The following is an 18,995-nucleotide window of genomic DNA, read 5'->3' as shown; positions in this document are numbered from 1 at the left end:
CAGATGATGATGCTCCAGATACTCAACTAGTCTAAAGAAGGCCAGTTTTATTGCTTCTTTAATCAGAACAACAGTTTTCAGCTGTGCTAAGTTAATTAAAAAAGGGTTTTGTAATGATCAATTAGCCTTTTAAAATGATAAACTTGGATTAGCTAACACAAGGTGACATTGGAACACAGGAGTGATGGTTGCTGATAATGGGCCTCTGTACGCCTATGTAGATATTCCATTTAAAAAATCTGCCGTTTCCAGCTGCGATAGTCATTTACAACATGAACAATGTCTACACTGTATTTCTGATCATTTTGATGTTATTTTAAAATGGACAAAAATATATTTTCTTTCAAAAAACAAGGACATTTCTAAGTGCCCCCAAACTTTTGAACAGTAGTAAGTAAATATATATATATATATATATATATATATATATATATATATATATATATATATATATATATATATAATAAATACTACCCCTGAGTGGTCTCCAGACTGCAGACAGATACATCCTCGGTAACAATCACTAGGGCACGCCCTGCGTCTATGAAATGAGGCCGTTCTGTCCTCGAGCTGTTCTTCTCTATTGATGTTCTGTATTATGTCATGTTTCATGTGGACTCCAGGAAGAGTAGCTGCTGCTTTTGCAACAGCTAATGGGGATCCTAATAAAATACCAACAATACCAAATATAATAGCCAATTGTAGCTCTTATAAAACACAGCTATACAGCTGGAGCAGCTATACACATTTACACAGGGGATTGGGATACTGAAACACGGCTGTATGAACACACTCGTTAGAATGTTTTGACCAAAATCTGACATCTGAAGACATAACATTCCCCATATTATGTTGCTATGGACACGGATGTAATTGTACGAGTCAGTACAACATCTAGCTATTGCATACATCTTACAACATGCATCTCAAATGTGTGAATTCCTGTACCTCAGTGAGCAATCAGGTCAACATGGGGGGAGGATTTACAATCTCTAATACAAGTTGAGTGACAGCAGTATGCGCTGGTCTTTATAAGCAATTACTATACTACTGGCTCATGCACACACACACACACCACAGAGTATATGGGTGTGCACTAACAGTTAAGTCAAACCCGCACCAGTCAGAACCATGATGTACAAACAGAACAAGCCACAGAATACCACAGAAAACCACCATGTTATTCTGACCACAGCATCCTCTTTGGGTAATGGAGTAGAGCGCAGACAGACGTCTAGTCTGGTTTTGGAGATGCAGACCACAGTTTGGTTTAGTGTTTTGTTTTCCCAGTCTGCTATTAGGTGGGGAAGCCCATAAGCAGCTGTTGGAGAGTGAGGCAGAAGACAAAAAAACACACACACACTTGCTCTATTAAGACAGACAGAACTATTACTGTGGTCAATACTGTTCCCCCTTGAAATATTCTGGCATTGGATCCCTAACAATGAACTACCACATGATCTTCTTGTCAGAGACGCACTGACTGGTCCTGCAGAGTGACGACTTCACACCTCAGCAACTGAACTCGTTGCCAAGAGATGCGAAAAGAGAAAGGACTGAAAATGTGTTCTAAAATGTGTCGTGTGGTAGCCACTTCCTCTTCCGTTTCCTCCTGCTCTCACTACCTCTACGGTACAACTCACTTGGACCACCCACCTTCTCTATCGGATTCCTGTCATCTCACAAACACACTTGTAAAACACAAAATGGCACCAGTGTGATGGCCCCCAACACAACACTCAGTTATAATATATTCTGTAATGGTTAATGGGTCTGGATGTGATTAGGTTTTGTCTCATATCTGCTTCATGCTGCTTGAACTATAATAGGGCATTGACTACCAGTCCCACTCAAAACACACAAGCCTAAAAAAACACCCAGATTTTCTGGCAGAAATATGCACCGTCAGACACTCTTCCATAAGCATAATGGCGAGACAGAGACATGCCCTGATGTCTGGCGCACAGAAGAACTGCCAAGACTCTCACTCTGTAGGAGGCATGGCAAAGCATCAGTCAATGGAGGCAAAATAGAACCGGTGAGTTCCCAGCTTTTTACTTTACGGCAGAACGAGTCAAACTGACTCAGTCTTTTAGTTGTGTAACCAGGCCAGTGCAGTACAGCTCGGCTCACTAGTGTGAAAAGGGTCTAAGAAAGAGGGCCCTCTCCTGGTGACAGAGCATGGTGCAGCCAAGTACCACAGCACATTTATTTTAAGTCGGTAAAAACGGGGTGGACATTGAATACACCTATATACCAGCCCTTAATAAAGGCCACTGATGGCCAGATATTATTTTAGCATGCTGCTACACATTTAGCACACTTCAGGTTCACCCGAAGGAACAATCATATAGCCTATAGAAGCCCATACTTTGGAATCTCCTAGAATCATGGCAGTCTCCTGCAAATCTTGAGTAGAAAGCAGTGTTGAGGATTATATATTTATCAGGTCATCTACTGAGGAGTAACGTGCATTAAATAGCAGTGGGATTCACTAGTTATTTACGCTTTCATTACGGCTTCACTTTCTTGTATTGCTAGATAAAAGACATTCACCTCCTGGTTATTCCGAATACTTCAGCACTGGATTTGTATCTGCGCAACATGATGCGGAATGCGGACGTTGGGCAATGCCCCAAGTGTCAGACACGTGTGGCGGCTGACGAAAACACCCTCCCTTTGGCAACAAAAACATTGCGCAGCATCAATTCCTCTAGTCACACTAGTCTACAAAAACATTGCGCAGCATCAATTCCTCTAGTCACACTAGTCTACAAAAACATTGCGCAGCATCAATTCCTCTAGTCACACTAGTCTACAAAAACATTGCGCAGCATCAATTCCTCTAGTCACACTAGTCTACAAAAACATTGCGCAGCATCAATTCCTCTAGTCACACTAGTCTACAAAAACATTGCGCAGCATCAATTCCTCTAGTCACACTAGTCTACAAAAACATTGCGCAGCATCAATTCCACTAGTCACACTAGTCTACAAAAACATTGCGCAGCATCAATTCCTCTAGTCACACTAGTCTACAAAAACATTGCGCAGCATCAATTCCTCTAGTCACACTAGTCTACAAAAACATTGCGCAGCATCAATTCCTCTAGTCACATTAGTCTACAAAAACATTGCGCAGCATCAATTCCTCTAGTCACACTAGTCTACAAAAACATTGCGCAGCATCAATTCCTCTAGTCACACTAGTCTACAAAAACATTGCGCAGCATCAATTCCTCTAGTCACACTAGTCTACAAAAACATTTCTATAGGACTATTTAATAAAAACAAATTACCATCGTTGGCCACCGTTATTGTAGCTACAATTAAATATATTAGCCTAGCTTACTTAGAATCTGCATAAAACACCACACTTCAGCATCAAATAATCCAACTGGGATACAGTAAATAATTGTATTTATATAATTGAAATTAAGATAAAATAAAATGTCAAACTTGCATGTACAAGCAAATGGCGAAGCTTCCGTGCAGGTGTCCGTCTCCCCGCCCTGCAGATGAAGCGCGAGTCGCGGATGGTGTGGTCCACCGCACTTATGCCGTTCCGAGTGGAATGGATGGAGGTGGGAAGTTCCGTGCGCTCGCTTTGACCGATGTTTTTGTGGTCCGTTGCGCACTTTGCTTTTCCGTATCTATTCTGTCATCGTATCCATGCGATAATGTGCGTATTCTCTCTTTGGACATTTAAGGGAACTCCGAAGTGGTAGATTAGAAATCCGACATGCAACAGATGTGGTAGACCTACAGTTGAGTATGTACACGGGTCGCCCGATCTCTGCATGCTGCAGTACTCGGAAAAAGGTGCGCAATCTAATGGCCAAAACACAAGCGCAGTAGATAATACGCAGCGACAGGTATCGGAAGATGATACATTTCCACACAAGTAGGGTACACTGGATGTGATTAAGTTAAAACAACCCTTCAAAAAGAGTGCCATTTTGGGTCAATTGTTTACTTGCTATCCTCTCCCCAGTGGCGCAGCGGTCTATGGCAAGAGGCGTCACTACAGTCCCTGGTTCGAATCTAGGCTGTATCACATCCGGCCGTGATTGAGAGTACCATAGGGTGGCGCACAATTGGCCAAGCGTCGTCTGCGTTTGGCCAGGGAAGGCCATCATTGTAAATAAGAATTTGTTCTTAACCGACTTGCCTAGTTAAATAAAAGGTTGAATAAAAATATATAAAATGCGTAATTCTAACCATGTCCACAGGAGGGCAGTGCTACTCAAAAAAGCAATTTTGTTATATTTCCAATAAACATTCTTAAAGCTGAAACAATATAAATTCCAATAGGAAGGCTGATGGGGGTTTCCGAACAACTCCCGTTCACACCCTCCATGAACAATGTGACAAATATGTCTTGGTTTGGTCTGTGGCGACCAAGTGTGACGTCTGGCCCAAATTACACACTATGCACTACTTTTGCACTAGTTTTGGCCCGAGCCCATGGGCCAGACCTCACACTTGGTCGTAGTGCACTATGAAATGGTGAAGTGCACTATGAAGTAGTGCACTTCACAGGGAATAGGATGTCATTTGGAAGGCACAGTCAGTTTCCACCCCCATATCCGTTTGTATTTTATAACAATAAAGATCAAAATTACAATATTTTTTTTCCATAGGCAACATTTGTGTTTTGATAGGACATTAAGGCATAGGTGCGTATTAACTCAACAAACAAACAATGCACAATATCTTTCACAACTTGGCCATTCCATTATGTTTCATACTGCTGTCAATGGCAAAAGCGTAATCCCAATATTTCCATTGGTGGAGATGTATAAAGCATTTTATATTCAGTCAGGGATGAGATGTCTCACATTTCCTGTCACAGTAACAATGTCCATTTTCTGTCATAGTGTAGTGCACATGTTGCATTTCCGGTTCCATTTCCTGTCATAGTGTAGTCATGGTAACAATGTCCATTTTCTGTCATAGTGTAGTGCACGTGTTGCATTTCCGGTTCCATTTCCTGTCATAGTGTAGTCATGGTAACAATGTCCATTTTCTGTCATAGTGTAGTGCACGTGTTGCATTTCCGGTTCCATTTCCTGTCATTGTGTAGTCATGGTAACAATGTCCATTTTCTGTCAGTGTAGTGCTAGTAGCACTGTCCATTTGTGTACCCAAGAACCATATTGTGCGCTCTCTTTAACATCAGTACCAGCCTCTAGCCTGTACTGGGTCAGGACATGGGCTCCTCATTCTACCTCTGACCCTCTCGGGGGGAGGGGGGGGGATTAATACAGATACCATGGATGGGAGGAAGGGATGGTGGAGCAGGAGTGTCTTCAGCTGTGGTGGTCATGGTCTCAGAACAGTTCAACTGGTTTTTGGTGCGTCTCGATGGCTGATGGCGTTCAGCTCCTGTCCCTCTAGTTAAACAGTAACGCCATTGGTGAAAAATTAGGCTCTTCTAACCTCCAATGCTCTTAGTCTGAAAAACAAAGAAGAAGAACAGGGCTTGACTAAAATGTCAGCTCACAATAGAGGTGTGTGTTTCACTTTCAGTCTGTGTGTGTGTTTTTCAGAGAGAAATAAAGATGTGTGAGACCTTGTGGTTGTCCACACACTTCATGTACAAGTTGGCGATGCCAGAGCAGGTGAGGGTTTGTCCAGTGTTCTCCCTGTAGCACTTCAGGATCTGACTCTGCAGGTCACCACACACTGGCTTGATGTCAACACGCCTGGGAATAGAGAGAGAGAGAGATTATAGACACATCCTACTATACCATAGTCTGCCCAGTCAAGACAGTTTGTTTTTGTCCAACAGAATGTTTTCTCAATAACCTACCAGGTTAAATAGGAAATAAAAACCTTAAGCCCACGACCCAGTGAAACGATGAGCAATGGGGAGACCAAAACAGATAGTTACATATCGCGATATGATTTTTGGACGATATTATAAATCGATACTTGACTCCAAGTATTGATTTTTATTTTTTAAAAAAAATTGTTAGGTAGAGTTAGTCGGCTGTATCTCCGACAAAACGCCGGTATTTTTCATCCTATAGCTTGTTCTCCATCTTTTTAAATAGTAATCCAACATGTTTTCCAGCACTTTTATTTCCACGACTGATCAAAACTAATTTTGTCATGCTGTCGCGTGTCCCTCTGTAGCAGACATATGGTGAGCATATGTAGATCTGTGAAGGTCATGGAATTTTGGATGACGGTAATTGACCAGCCAAATTACCATGGTAATAACAGTTTGAATATATATAAGACAAAATAAAAATGGATGTACATTTTCTCCTCTTCTCCTAACTGCATGTGATTCCATAAAATTAGAATGAATAGAACGGGTGTTTGAATTCAAGTCAATGATGGCATAATGGGTGGACTGGCGGCCATTGCGAGTGTATCCATAGGAACAAAGGAGGACGTAAAAGCAGGAAATGCACCCATCAATATGTGCTGTGATTTGTTGATTCAACTCAACGGACATAAAAACATTCCGTTGCATGAGCCACATCAGTTAACATAATTAGAATGAACATTCTCCATTACCATGGAAATTATTGCATCACAATACCAGGCAGTCACTGTACCCATGAGTTTACCTATCAAATTGCCAGGGTTAGAGGTTCCAAGCCCATCCTATTCATTGTTTGCTACAACACCTTGCTTGTTTCAGCAAGGCGTAACACAGCTTCATCTCGTTGTTAAGAGTCCAAGTTACCGTAGAAACGGACTGAACACCTAACCATCCCGTCTTCAGTCAGCTGTTCGTTCGGTTATAGCGGTAATTGTATTTCTTCATCCATAACTGTCGGTAACACGGTTATTGTGGCAGCCTTAGCAACATCAAATTGCAATAAAATCAAAGTCACGAACCGACACCTAAGTATAGCGATACAATCATTTTGGGAGGTCCCTGGCAAATCCCAGCCCCAATAACGATGCTACTCACTTGAAGGTGTTGTGGGCGTCCTCTCTGCCCTTCTTGAAGTTCTCTGTGGTGACTTTGAAGAACTGAGCACTCTGTTAACGAGGGGAACAACACAACAGCTGTTGGACTGTTGACAAGCTGTAGGACACTGGTATGACTGTGCCTACTGAGCGGTCATGCATTGTAGGGAAAGTAAGGTGGTGTGTCAGCATTTAGAGTTGAAGTCGGAAGTTTACATACACCTTAGTCAAATACATTTAAACTCAGTTTCACAATTCCTGACATTTAATCCCATAAAAAATTATTTCAGCTTTTATTTCTTTCATCACATTCCCAGTGTGTCAGAAGTTTACATACATTCAATTAGTATTTGGTTGCATTGGCTTTAAATTGTTTAACTTGGGTCAAATGTTTTGGGTAGCCTTCAACAAGCTTCCCACAATAAGTTGGGTGAATTTTGGCCCATTCCTCCTGACAGAGCTGGTGTAACCGAGTCAGGTTTGTAGGCCTCCTTGCTCACACACGCTTTTTCAGTTTTGCCCACAAATTTTCTATAGGTCAGGGCTTTGTGATGGCCACTCCAATAACTTGACTTTGTGGTACTTAAGCCATTTTGCCACAACTTTGGAAGTATGCTTGGGGTCATTGTCCATTTGGAAGACCTATGTGACCAGGCTTTAACTTCCTGACTGATGTCTTGAGATGTTGCTTCAATATATCCACATAATTTTCCTCCCTCATGATGCCACCTATTTTGTGAAGTGTACCACCAGTCCCTCCTACAGCAAACCACCCCCACAACATGATGCTGCCACCCCCGTGCTTCACGGTTGGGATGGTGTCCTTCGGTTTGCAAGCCTCCTCCTTTTTCCTCCAAACATAACGATGGTCATTATGGCCAAACAGTTATTTTTTTTGTTTCATCAGACCAGAGGACATATCTCCAAATTGTATGATCTTTGTCCCCATGTGCAGTTGCAAACCGTAGTCTGGCTTTTGTATGGTGGTTGTGGAGCAGTGGCTTCTTCCTTGCTGAGAGGCCTTTCAGGTTATGTCGATATAGGACTCGTTTTACTGTGGATATAGATACTTTTGTGCCTGTTTCCTCCATCATCTTCACAAGGTCATTTGCTGTTGTTCTCGGATTGATTTGCACTTTTCGCACCAAAGTACGTTCATCTCTAGGAGACAGAACGTGTCTCCTTCCGGAGCGGTATGATGGCTGCGTGGTGTCATGGTGTTTATACTTGCATACTATTGTTTGTACAGATGAACGTGGTACCTTCAGGCGTTTGGAAATTGCTCCCAAGGATGAACCAGACTTGTGGAGTTCTACAAATTTTTTTCTGAAGTCTTGGCTGATTTCTTTTGATTTTCCCATGATGTCAAGCAGAGGCACTGAGTTTGAAGGTAGGCCTTCAAATACATCCACAGGTACACCTCCAATTGACTCAAATTATGTCAATTAGCCTATCAGAAGCTTCTAAAGCCATGACATCATTTTCTGGAATTTTCCAAGCTGTTTAAAGACACAGTCAACTTAGTGTATGTTTACTTCTGACCCACTGGAATTGTGATACAGTGAATTATAAGTGAAATAATCTGTCTAAACAATTGTTGGAAAAATGCACAAAGCAGATGTCCTAACCGACTTGCCAAAACTATAAACATTTGTGGAGTGGTTGAAAAACGAGTTTTAATGACTCCAACCTAAGTGTATGTAAACTTCTGACTTCAACTGTAGATGCAATGCTGCAACGCAGTGTACACAGTCATTTTGACCTGAAGAAGATGCTTTTTGGATCTAAACATTGTCAATAAAAAGGTGGCAATTGGGAGCAAATTCAGTGTACGGGCCTTTATTCTTCTCTAGGATCCTTCCTTAGTCCAGCACCTACCTTTAAGGATGTGCATATGACCACAAACCTTTCTACAGTGTGTACAGTAATAACACAATATGACAGGAATAATAACAGAGGCTGTGGCCGTGTGTGTGTGTGAGACATTTGTATGTCCGTGTGTCGTGTACCTTTTCTTCCAGCTTGGCGACCTGTTCCCTGAAGAGTGCATCTTGTTTCTTCACCTGGTTCTCTTTCTCCTCCAGTTTGTGGGCCTGAGAAGGACAGAGATAATATATTTATATAAAACAGAGCATAAAGTCATTTCTTCTTTCCTACTAAATGACCGCCTGAGTGAGATGACAATGAAAATCAAATATTCAACACGAAAATCATATAACTGAATAGTGAATAGATGATCTTCAAGGAATGCATGAAGTAGGATCACTCCCTTGTCTTACCTTAAGCTCTATCCACTGAAACAAGATAGCAGAACAGGAAGGAAGATGAAGACGGATTGGTGAGAACTAGGATCTTTACAGGTCAAAGGGGAAATACAGACCTCCAAGATGCAGCGTCATGCCATTCTATTTCATAGAAGAAGCAAACAACAAGCCATCCCTTTGGGATCTGCTCTGAACTCAACTTGCCAGCCTGGCAGTCAACTGACCAGTGCTCTGTCCACAAATCTGGGTGAGCTGTATGGGCCAGCTGCAGCCAAGCTCATTAGTGGTGGCAGGGGGTAAGGAGTGGTACCTTTGCCTGTTTTCCTGGGCAAATCACCTGGCTCACCCTAAGAGGTGATCTCGTGCCACCAGAATAGGAGCAATCCTCGTCTCAGGATGGTAAGTTGGTGGTTGAAGATATCCCTCTAGTGGTGTGGGGGCTGTGCTTTGGCAAAGTGGGTGGGGTTATATCCTTCCTGTTTGGCCCTGTCCGGGGGTGTCCTCGGATGGGGCCACAGTGTCTCCTGACCCATCCTGTCTCAGCCTCCAGTATTTATGCTGCAGTAGTTTATGTGTCGGGGGGCTAGGGTCAGTTTGTTATATCTGGAGTACTTCTGTCCTATTCGGTGTCCTGTGTGAATCTAAGTGTGCGTTCTCTAATTCTCTCCTTCTCTCTTTCTTTCTCTCTCTCTCTCTCTCGGAGGACCTGAGCCCTAGGACCATGCCCCAGGACTACCTGACATGATGACTCCTTGCTGTCCCCAGTTCACCTGGCCGTGCTGCTGCTCCAGTTTCAACTGTTTGCCTTATTATTATTATTATTATTATTATTATTATTATTATTATTATTATTATTATTATTATTCGACCATGCTGGTCATTTATGAACATTTGAACATCTTGGCCATGTTCTGTTATAATCTCCACCCGGCACAGCCAAAAGAGGACTGGCCACCCCACATATGCTCTCTCTAATTCTCTCTTTCTTTCTCTCCTTCGGAGGACCATGCCCCAGGAATACCTGACATGATGACTCCTTGCTGTCCCCAGTCCACCTGACCGTGCTGCTGATCCAGTTTAAACTGTTCTGCCTTATTATTATTCGACCATGCTGGTCATTTATGAACATTTGAACATCTTGGCCATGTTCTGTTATAATCTCCACCCGGCATAGCCAGAAGAGGACTGGCCACCCCACATAGCCTGGTTCCTCTCTAGGTTTCTTCCTAGGATCCTGTCTTTCTAGGGAGTTTTTCCTAGCCACCGTGCTTCTACACCTGCATTGCTTGCTGTTTGGGGTTTTAGGCTGGGTTTCTGTACAGCACTTTGAGATATCAGCTGCTGTACGAAGGGCTATATAAATAAATTTGATTTGATTTGGATTTGAATTCAGCTCACCAAACAAGCCACAAGCAGTCATGCACAAAATATTACCAACATCAGGCAGACCTTTTATGGAAATAGCTAAAACACTTACTTGCAAGGCCTTCGCAAGCATTTCAGACAGAATTAAACAATAGATAAATCCAAGTACTCTGTAACATTAGTCACGATCAGACAGAAAGTACACAGACAAACCTCATGCAAATATTTCAAACTACAGAAGAGCAAATATATAGTATATTATATAGTATATTTAGTGAACACAATTAGAGGCAAATGGCTATGTAGTTCTGGTTAAGTTGACAGACCAGTCTGACTGTACTTAGTTAGCATTTCAGGCATTGCTTATATTCAAGCTTGCACATCCACCACTGTATCTAGTGCTGTGTCTTACGTAGAGCTGGGCCATGAGTCTCTCATCCTCTGTGGTCATGCGTTCCTTCTCTATGGCCGCCATCAGGTTCTCTCCCTGCGCTGCCTTCTCCGCATCCAGGATTTTCTTAACCTCCTCCTGGATCTGAGCCTGGGCTCTGGCCTGGACCTTCACCTCATACAACCTATAGATAGACAGAGACACAGAAGTTCAGACCTCCCTAAAAAGGCTATTCCTAGGACCACTTTGAAAAAGTATTTGAAATGAGATATTCCACTGAGCTTGTGTTTTAGTCCAGTACTCGGCGTAACCTGTGTCTGGGAAAACAGCCCTTTATGATTTATGTGGGTCTCCTCACTGTTTTTCAAACTCTTGCCGCTTCACTTTCATCTCCTCTTCCAGGCCCTTCGTCAGCTCAGCTCGGATCTGCCTCCTCAGCACTTCTTCATCTACCACTAAACCACAAAGAGAGGGAAATGTTTCATGCGAGAGCTTTGTGTAAAAAACAATAACGCTGCTCGACTTATCAAATCAACCCGAGACGTCTGAGAGGTCTATATTGAATTATGCAGTGTAGGAGTCAAACAAAGCACACACTTATGCATCATGACAGGTCTCCGTGTCTTCATTTACGTCTCCGTTGCAATCGTGTACACATGGTCAACAACCACATACGCTTGAATTATTTCAGCCAATAAGGAATACATCATGACTACATGATTACAAACCAATACAAGTTGAATGAGAGAAAGCAGACTCACCCAATGGAGTTTGCAGTGGGACCACAGGGGGGGTCACAACAGGAGCCACGACTGGAACAGCCACGTTTTCAATGAGAGGGAGTAGTGGAATGCTGACCATGGGTTCTACTGGGGCAGAGAGAGGAGGAGGGGGAGCTATGGGCTCTTCTACAGGGGGAGGGAGATCAGTTGGTTTGCTAGCAGCCGATGCAGTAGACAGGGTGGCCAGCTCCATGGAGGGACATGGTGCTGGAGGAAGTTCCTCCAGAATAGGCTCTGGGATAGGTGCTAGGACTGGGGGAGGTGGAGGTTCTGCAACAGGCGGAGGAGTAGAGACAGGTAGGGGCTCTACAGGTGGATGTGTGGGTACGACAACCTCTTCAACAACAAGTGGTGTCGTAATGGTGACAGATTCCACAACAGGTGGCAGGACTACCGGTTCTACGAGGGTAGGTGTTGCTACTTCCTCAACCACAACAGGTGGCAGGACAGTAGCTTCAACAGGTGAAGGGTCAGGGGTAAGTGGGTCTACCTGTTCTACAGGGTGATGTAGGACAACAGATTCAACCACTGGAGGCAGCACAATTGGTTCCACAGCTGGAGAAGCTAGAACCACAGGTTTCACAGGCTTAGGTGGTACTACGGGTTCTATAGGGACAAGTGGGACAATAGGTTCAGCCAGTGTCGGCAGAACTACAGGTTCCTCAGTGGTAGGGGTACATAGGAGTACGGGTACTGGTTCTTCTATTGGTGGAGATGGGGCCAAAGATGGCGCTATAGGTTCTAAAGGCACCAGAGGAAGTATGGGTTCTGCCCCTTGAGGAAGCACTTTGGTATCTAGAGGTGGAACAATAGGTTCAACAGCTGGAGCTCGGACTATCGATTCCTTTGGTGGACAGGGAGGTGTGGGTAGGGCCGCAGGTGGACAGGGAGGTGTGGGTAGGGCCGCAGGTGGACAGGGAGCAGAGACAAATGTGACAGGAGGTGGAGGAGTAAGCTTTACTGGCTGAACAGGGGGAGACGGAGGTGTGGGTAGGACCGCAGGTGGAGGGGCTGTGGGGATAAACAGGGAAGGGGAGACCAGAAGGGGGACCAAATGATCGACTGTGGGGGCCGGTGTGGACACAGGAACCACAGGTTCTGTTGAGAGCGTGGAAGCAGGTCCATTCTGCTGTGAGCGAGGATGGACAACCTTCTGGGCTTGGCACTCCTCTCTCATCCGATTGATGACTTTGTCAGTCAGCTGTCAGGGAAAGAAGGCAAAAGTTCAACAATCATCAGGCATAATATTTATTCTAGAAACACAGCACTAGACCGTACTAAAGATAATACAATTAGATGTGTGCCATGTAAATCAACTAACAGTGATAGCTTATATTGGCGTAGCACCCCCCTCCCACCAGCTCCTGCAAAGACGTGCACAAGCTTACACCCTGTAAAGACAGGGAACTTTCTCAATTAGATTTGCTCAACTCTTGGGTCCTCGCTCCTCCATTCTCTCTAGCCTCCTTTTGAGAGAAAGGTCAAAAAGGTAATCAAAAAAAGAGGCAAGGAGACGAAAGAGGCAAAGTGGACGAAAATACGCTCGTATGAGTCTCCTTCTCCAATTGCGCATCCTCGGGCAAATTATCTTTATTTTAAATGTTATTTTACCTTTATTTAACTAGGCAAGTCAGTTAAGAACAAATTCTTATTTTCAATGACGGCCCCTGAACAGGGTTAACTGCCTGTTCAGGGGCAGAACGACAGCTCGGGGATTTGAACTTGCAACCTTCCGCTGCGTTGCAGCCCAACGCTCTAACCACTTGGCTACCCTGCCGCCCCAGCATAGTTGTACAGGATAGATGTCCAAAATAAAATGTATAAAGTGATGAAAACAAAAGGTAGCTCGTTGTGCAAGACATTTAGCAGATAAAAGGATGTTGTTTTTAAATGTTTGCATGCTTTTCTCCTTTGAGAAAACAATAGCTAATTCAAGGGGTGTGTTGCAGATAGCAAAACTCTTCTGTGAAGGACTCTAGGAGGATACACTTCTGCTTCTTCGCCAAAAGGAGGATATCGAGGAGGGGAGGACAGTCTTCCATTTGCCTACTAATGAATTGACACCAAAGATTGTCTTTTGTATTGACAAGATAGTTGAGTGACCGCGCCAACAATGGAACTACATGTCCTCAAAGATAGAAGGCTGGCGGGAGAAAGCGATATCAGGTTGGACCATTCTAGTCATTGCGAGGGCAGATACGCGTGTAAGCAGGCCACAGAGATAGAGCACTCATCTTTATGTCTGTGCCATCATAGCGTCTGTGACAGCTCGTGCTTTCTTCTTCTTCATTGGCTGATTCCTATGAGTTGGGAGCAATCCCCACCCAGTTGACTATTTTAAAAATGTCGGAAGTCCTCAATGGCAATGTCCATGCTAAAACAGGTTATACCCATGAGTCACCTGTCAACAGGCACAACTCCAATATAAAGTCATTTTTTCCCAAAGTTGCCGAAATACTATGTGCGTCCACTTATATCAGTGCATTCGTAACAACCTAACTATCACCAAACTTCTATTTGAAATGCTTTGAAAGGCTGGTCATGGCTCACATCAACACCCTCCTCCCAGAAGCCTTGGACCCTCTTCAATTCGCATACCGCCCCAACAGATCTACAGATTGTGTAATCTCTATTACACTCCACACTGCCCTTTCCCACCTGGATAAAAGAAACACCTGGACTACATGAACATCTCGTTCAAAATCATGGACATTAATATGGAGTTGGTCCCCTGTGATGCCATTACATCAAGTCCTCCACTCTTCTGGGAAGGCTTTCCACTAGATGTTGGAACATTGCTGCGGGGACTTGCTTTCATTCAGCTACAAGAGCATTAGTGAAGTCGGGCACTGATGTTGGCCTGGCTCGGACTCTGCATTCCAATTCATCCCAAAGGTGTTCGATGGGGTTGAGGTCAGGACTCTGTGGAGGTCGGTCAAGTTCTTCCACATCGATCTCAACAAACCATTTATGTATGGGCCTCGCTTTGTGCAGGGGCATTGTTATCCTGAAACAGGGAAGGGCCTTCCTCAAACTGTTGCCACAAAGTTGGAAGCACAGAATCGTCTAGAATGTCATTGTATGCTGTAGCGTTGAGATTTTCCTTCAATGGAACTAAGGGGCCTAGCCCGAACCATGATAAAAAGCCCCAGACCATTATCCATCCTCCACCAAACTTTACCGTTGGCACTATGCATTGGGGCAGGTTCTCCTGGCATCCACCAAACCCAGATTTGTCCGCCGGACTTTCAGATGGTGAAGCATGATTCATCACTCCAGAGAACGCATTTTCACTCCTCCAGAGTCTAATGGTGGCGCACCTTACAACACTACAGCCGATGCTTAGCATTGGTGATCTTAGGCTTGCGTACGGCTGCTCGGCCATTTCATGACGCTCCCGACAGATTGATGTTGCTTCCAGAGGCAGTTTGGAACTGACTATTGAAACGGAAGACAGGCGATTTTTACACACGCTTCAGCACTCGGCAGTCCCGTTCTGTGGCTTGTGTGGCCTAGAAATTTGACAAACTGACTTGTTGGAAAGGTGCATCCTATAGGTATGACAGTGCCATGTTGAAAGTCACTGAGCTCTTCATTAAGGCTATTCTCTGTTACTGATGGTAGGCTTTGTTACTTTGGTCCCAGCTCTCTGCAGGTCATTCACTAGGTCCCCCCGAGTGGTTCTGGGATTTTTGCTCACCGTTCTTGTGATCATTTTGACCCCACGGGGTGAGATCTTGCGCGGAGCCCCAGATCGAGGGAGATTATCAGTGGTCTTGTGTGTCTTCCATTTCCTAATAATTGCTCCCACAGTTGATTTCTTCAAACCAAGCTGCTTACCTATTGCAGATTCATTCTTCCCAGCCTGGTGCAGGTCTACAATTTTGTTTCTGGTGTCCTTTGACAGCTCTTTGGTCTTGGCCATTGTGGAGTTTGGAGTGTGACTGTTTGAGGTTGTGGACAGGTGTCTTTTATACTGATTACAAGTTCAAACAGGTGCCATTAATACAGGTAACGAGTGGAGGACAGAGGAGCCTCTTAAAGAAGAAGTTACAGGTCTGTGAGAGCCAGAAATCTTGCTTGTTTGTAGGTGACCAAAAAAAAAAAAAAAATCCACCATAATTTGCAAATAAATTCATTAAAAATCCTACAATGTGATTATCTGGATTTTTTTTCCCGCATTCTGTCTGTCATAGTTGAAGTGTACCTATGATGAATTACAGGCCTCTCTCATCTTTTTAAGTGGGAGAACTTGCACAATTGGTGGCTGACTAAATACTTTTTTGCCCCACTGTATATATAGTGTATGTGAGAATGCTGTTCATTGACTACAGCTCATCGTTCAACACCATAGAGCCCTCCAAGCTCATCACTAAGCTAAGGACCTTGGGACGAGCCACCCCCAGGTGGTGAGGGTAGGCAACAACACATCTCCCACGCTGATCCTCAACACGGGGGCCCCTCAGGGGTACGTGCTGTTGTGGAAAATAAAACAACTCTTCCACCACAGTGCTTAATCCCCTTTTGTACTCCCTGTTCACCCACGACCACGTGGCTACGACGTGGTAGGACTGATCACAGACGACGATGAGACAGCCTATAGGGAGTAGAGAGACCTGGCAGTGTGGTGCCAGGACAACAAGCTCTCCCTCAACGTGAATAAAACAAAAGGAGCTGATCGTGGACTACAGGAAAAGGATGGTCGACCACGCCCCCTTTCACATCGACAGGGCTGTAGTGGAGCGGGTCGAGAGCTTCAAGTTCCTTGGTGTCCACATCACTAAGGACCTATCGCAGTCCAAACTAGAGATCGACCGATTAATCATAATGGCCAATTAATTAGTGCCGATTTCAAGTTTTCATAACAAATCGGTAATCAGCATTTTTGGACGCCGATTATATTGCAATTCACGAGGAGACTGCGTGGCAGGCTGACCACCTGTTACGTGAGTGCAGGCAGCAAGGAGCCATGGTAAGTTGCTAGCTAGCATTAAACTTATCTTATAAATAATAATTAATCTTAATATAATCACTAGTTCACTACACATGGTTGATGATATTACTAGTTTAACGAGCGTGTCCTGTGTCACTTATCTTGCGCTGAGTGTAATCAGAGTCAGGCTACATGCAGCAGTTTGGGTCGCCTGGCTCGTTGCGAACTGTGTGAAGACCGTAATTTGCCAGAATTTTACATAATTATGGCATAACATTGAAGGTTGTGCAATGTAACAGCAATATTTAGACTTAGGGTTTCCACCTGTTAGATAAAATACAGAACAGTTGCGTATTTCACTGAAAGAATAAACGTTGTGTTTTCGAAATGATCGTTTCCGGATTTGACCATATTAATGACATAAGGCTCGTATTTCTGTGTGTTTATTATATTATAATTAAGTCTATGATTTGATATAGCAGTCTGGCTGAGAGGTGGTAGGCAGCAGCAGGCTCTAAATCATTCATTCAAACCACACTTTCCTCCGTTTGCCAGCAGCTTTTGCCAAGACTCATGTTAAAAGGAACCACCAGCTTTTATATGTTCTCATGTTCTGAGCAAGGAACTTAACGGTAGCTTTTTTACATGGCACATATTGCACTCTTACTTTCTTCTCCAACACTGTTTCTGCATTATTTAAACCAAATTGAACACATTTCATTATTTAATTTGAGACTAAATTGATTTTATGCATTATATTAAGTTATTTTTTTTAAAAGTGTTCATTGTTCATTCAGTATTGTTGTAATTGTCACAACTATATAAATAAAAATAGTTTAAATATATTTTTTTAATTGTCCGATTTATCGGTATCGGCTTTTTTTGGTCCTCCAATAATCGGTATCGGCGTTGAAAAATCATAGTCAGTCGACCTCTAGTTCAAACACACCAACACAGTCGTGAAGAGGGCACAGTGACGTCTATTCCCCTTCAGGAGGCTGAAAATATGCCTAATATTAGGCATGGCGGGACATCAACTCCTCAAAAAGTTCTACAGCTGCACCATCGAGAGCATGGTTGCATTACCGCTAGTTATGGCAACTGCTTGGCATCTGACCACTAGGTGATACAGATGGTAGTGCGTACGGCCCAGTACATCACCGGGGGCGAGTTTCCAGGGGGTGTCAGAGGAAGGCCCTAAAAATGTTCAAAAACTCCAGCCACCCAAGTCATAGAGTGTTTTCTCTGCTACCTCAAGGCAAGCAATACCGGAGCACCAAGTCTGGGACCAAAAGGTTCCTTAACAGCTTCTACCCCCAAGCCAGAAGACTGCTTAATAGTTAATCAAATAGCAACCCGGACTATTTGCATTGCCCCCCTCATTTTATTATAATTTTTTGCACCGACTTGATGTCAACTCACTGGGCTCCAACCACACACACTACACTGACACACATTCCTTCACATATGCTGCTGCTGCTATTCTCTATGCTTAGTCACTTTACCCCTGCCAACATATTACCTCAATTACCTTGACTAACCAGTACCACTGCACATTGACTCGGTATATAACCTCGTTATTTTATAGTGTTACTATTTTCTCTAGTTTATTTAGCACATTTTTCTTACTTAAAAAAAATAAATAAAAATAAAAAACTCTGCATTGTTGGGCTCCTAAGTAAGCATTTCACGGTCATGTCTTCGCCTGTTGTATTCGGTGCGGAGGAGAGAGGATGGAGGGCGGGGACGGACTTTTCGCCAAATTAGAAAAGGCCTGGGCAATTTGGGGGAGCGTAGCAGCACATTGTTTTCAAATCAAATGGTTGTGCAATGTGTAAAAACTGTCTGTTTGCCCGCTTATAGAAATACATAGATTTTGATTTACTTGGAAAGTGAACGTGCTGATGAGGCTGTTGGAAGAAGCATCGATGTTTTTCACGAATGTGGTGCGTTTCAGTATTTTGGCATGATATCGACATTCGACAAAAATAAATGCAACATAACCGTATAATTTCAGTTTTCTGTAACTAATGAGTAAGTGCGCGTAACATTATTGCATGTTTTTAGGTTACATAAACTTCGTATCTCATTGCTCACTCACCCGAATGCCCTTCACAAAAGTAACGTGGTCGTCTTCATACGAGACGTGGCTGCTGCTGTTGCCTCCCATCCTCTTCGTACAGACAGAGTGCCTAAAATTTTATTGAGAAATGTGCAGGTAGGTTTGGTGTAAATCTTGAACCACAACGTGGGTCTTTGGACCGAGAACACGCCGCCCAGTTTAATCTCACAGCTCCGATACAAACACAACCGCAAGTACCTGCCCT

At 43.6% G+C, this 18,995-nt stretch overlaps 1 protein-coding gene across 3 annotated transcripts; it reads right to left on the bottom strand.

The window, feature by feature from the left end:
- Positions 1-4,574: 4,574 nt before the first annotated feature.
- On the bottom strand, positions 4,575-18,993 carry LOC110500196 (calphotin). Of its 3 annotated transcripts, XM_021577408.2 has the most exons (10): positions 18,770-18,993; positions 11,715-12,936; positions 11,312-11,408; positions 10,975-11,137; positions 10,675-10,683; positions 9,213-9,227; positions 8,943-9,026; positions 6,935-7,005; positions 5,576-5,708; positions 4,575-5,458 (listed from the first exon to the last, which is right to left on the bottom strand). In XM_021577408.2, exons 1-10 carry the CDS (start codon positions 18,836-18,838, stop codon positions 5,438-5,440), a joined length of 1,884 nt encoding a protein of 627 aa, XP_021433083.2. In that variant the 5' UTR covers positions 18,839-18,993; the 3' UTR covers positions 4,575-5,437. The 3 variants fall into 3 exon arrangements, with proteins under 3 accessions (XP_021433083.2, XP_021433090.2, XP_021433099.2); XM_021577415.2 differs by lacking the exon at positions 10,675-10,683; XM_021577424.2 differs by lacking the exons at positions 9,213-9,227; positions 10,675-10,683.
- Between the last annotated feature and the right edge of the window lie 2 nt (positions 18,994-18,995).

This window comes from Oncorhynchus mykiss, chromosome 2, assembly GCF_013265735.2.
Source record: "Oncorhynchus mykiss isolate Arlee chromosome 2, USDA_OmykA_1.1, whole genome shotgun sequence".
Classification (NCBI taxonomy): Eukaryota; Metazoa; Chordata; class Actinopteri; order Salmoniformes; family Salmonidae; genus Oncorhynchus; species Oncorhynchus mykiss.
The sequence above is the reverse complement of the archived record's forward strand: the minus strand, read 5'-3'. Positions and strand labels throughout refer to the sequence as shown.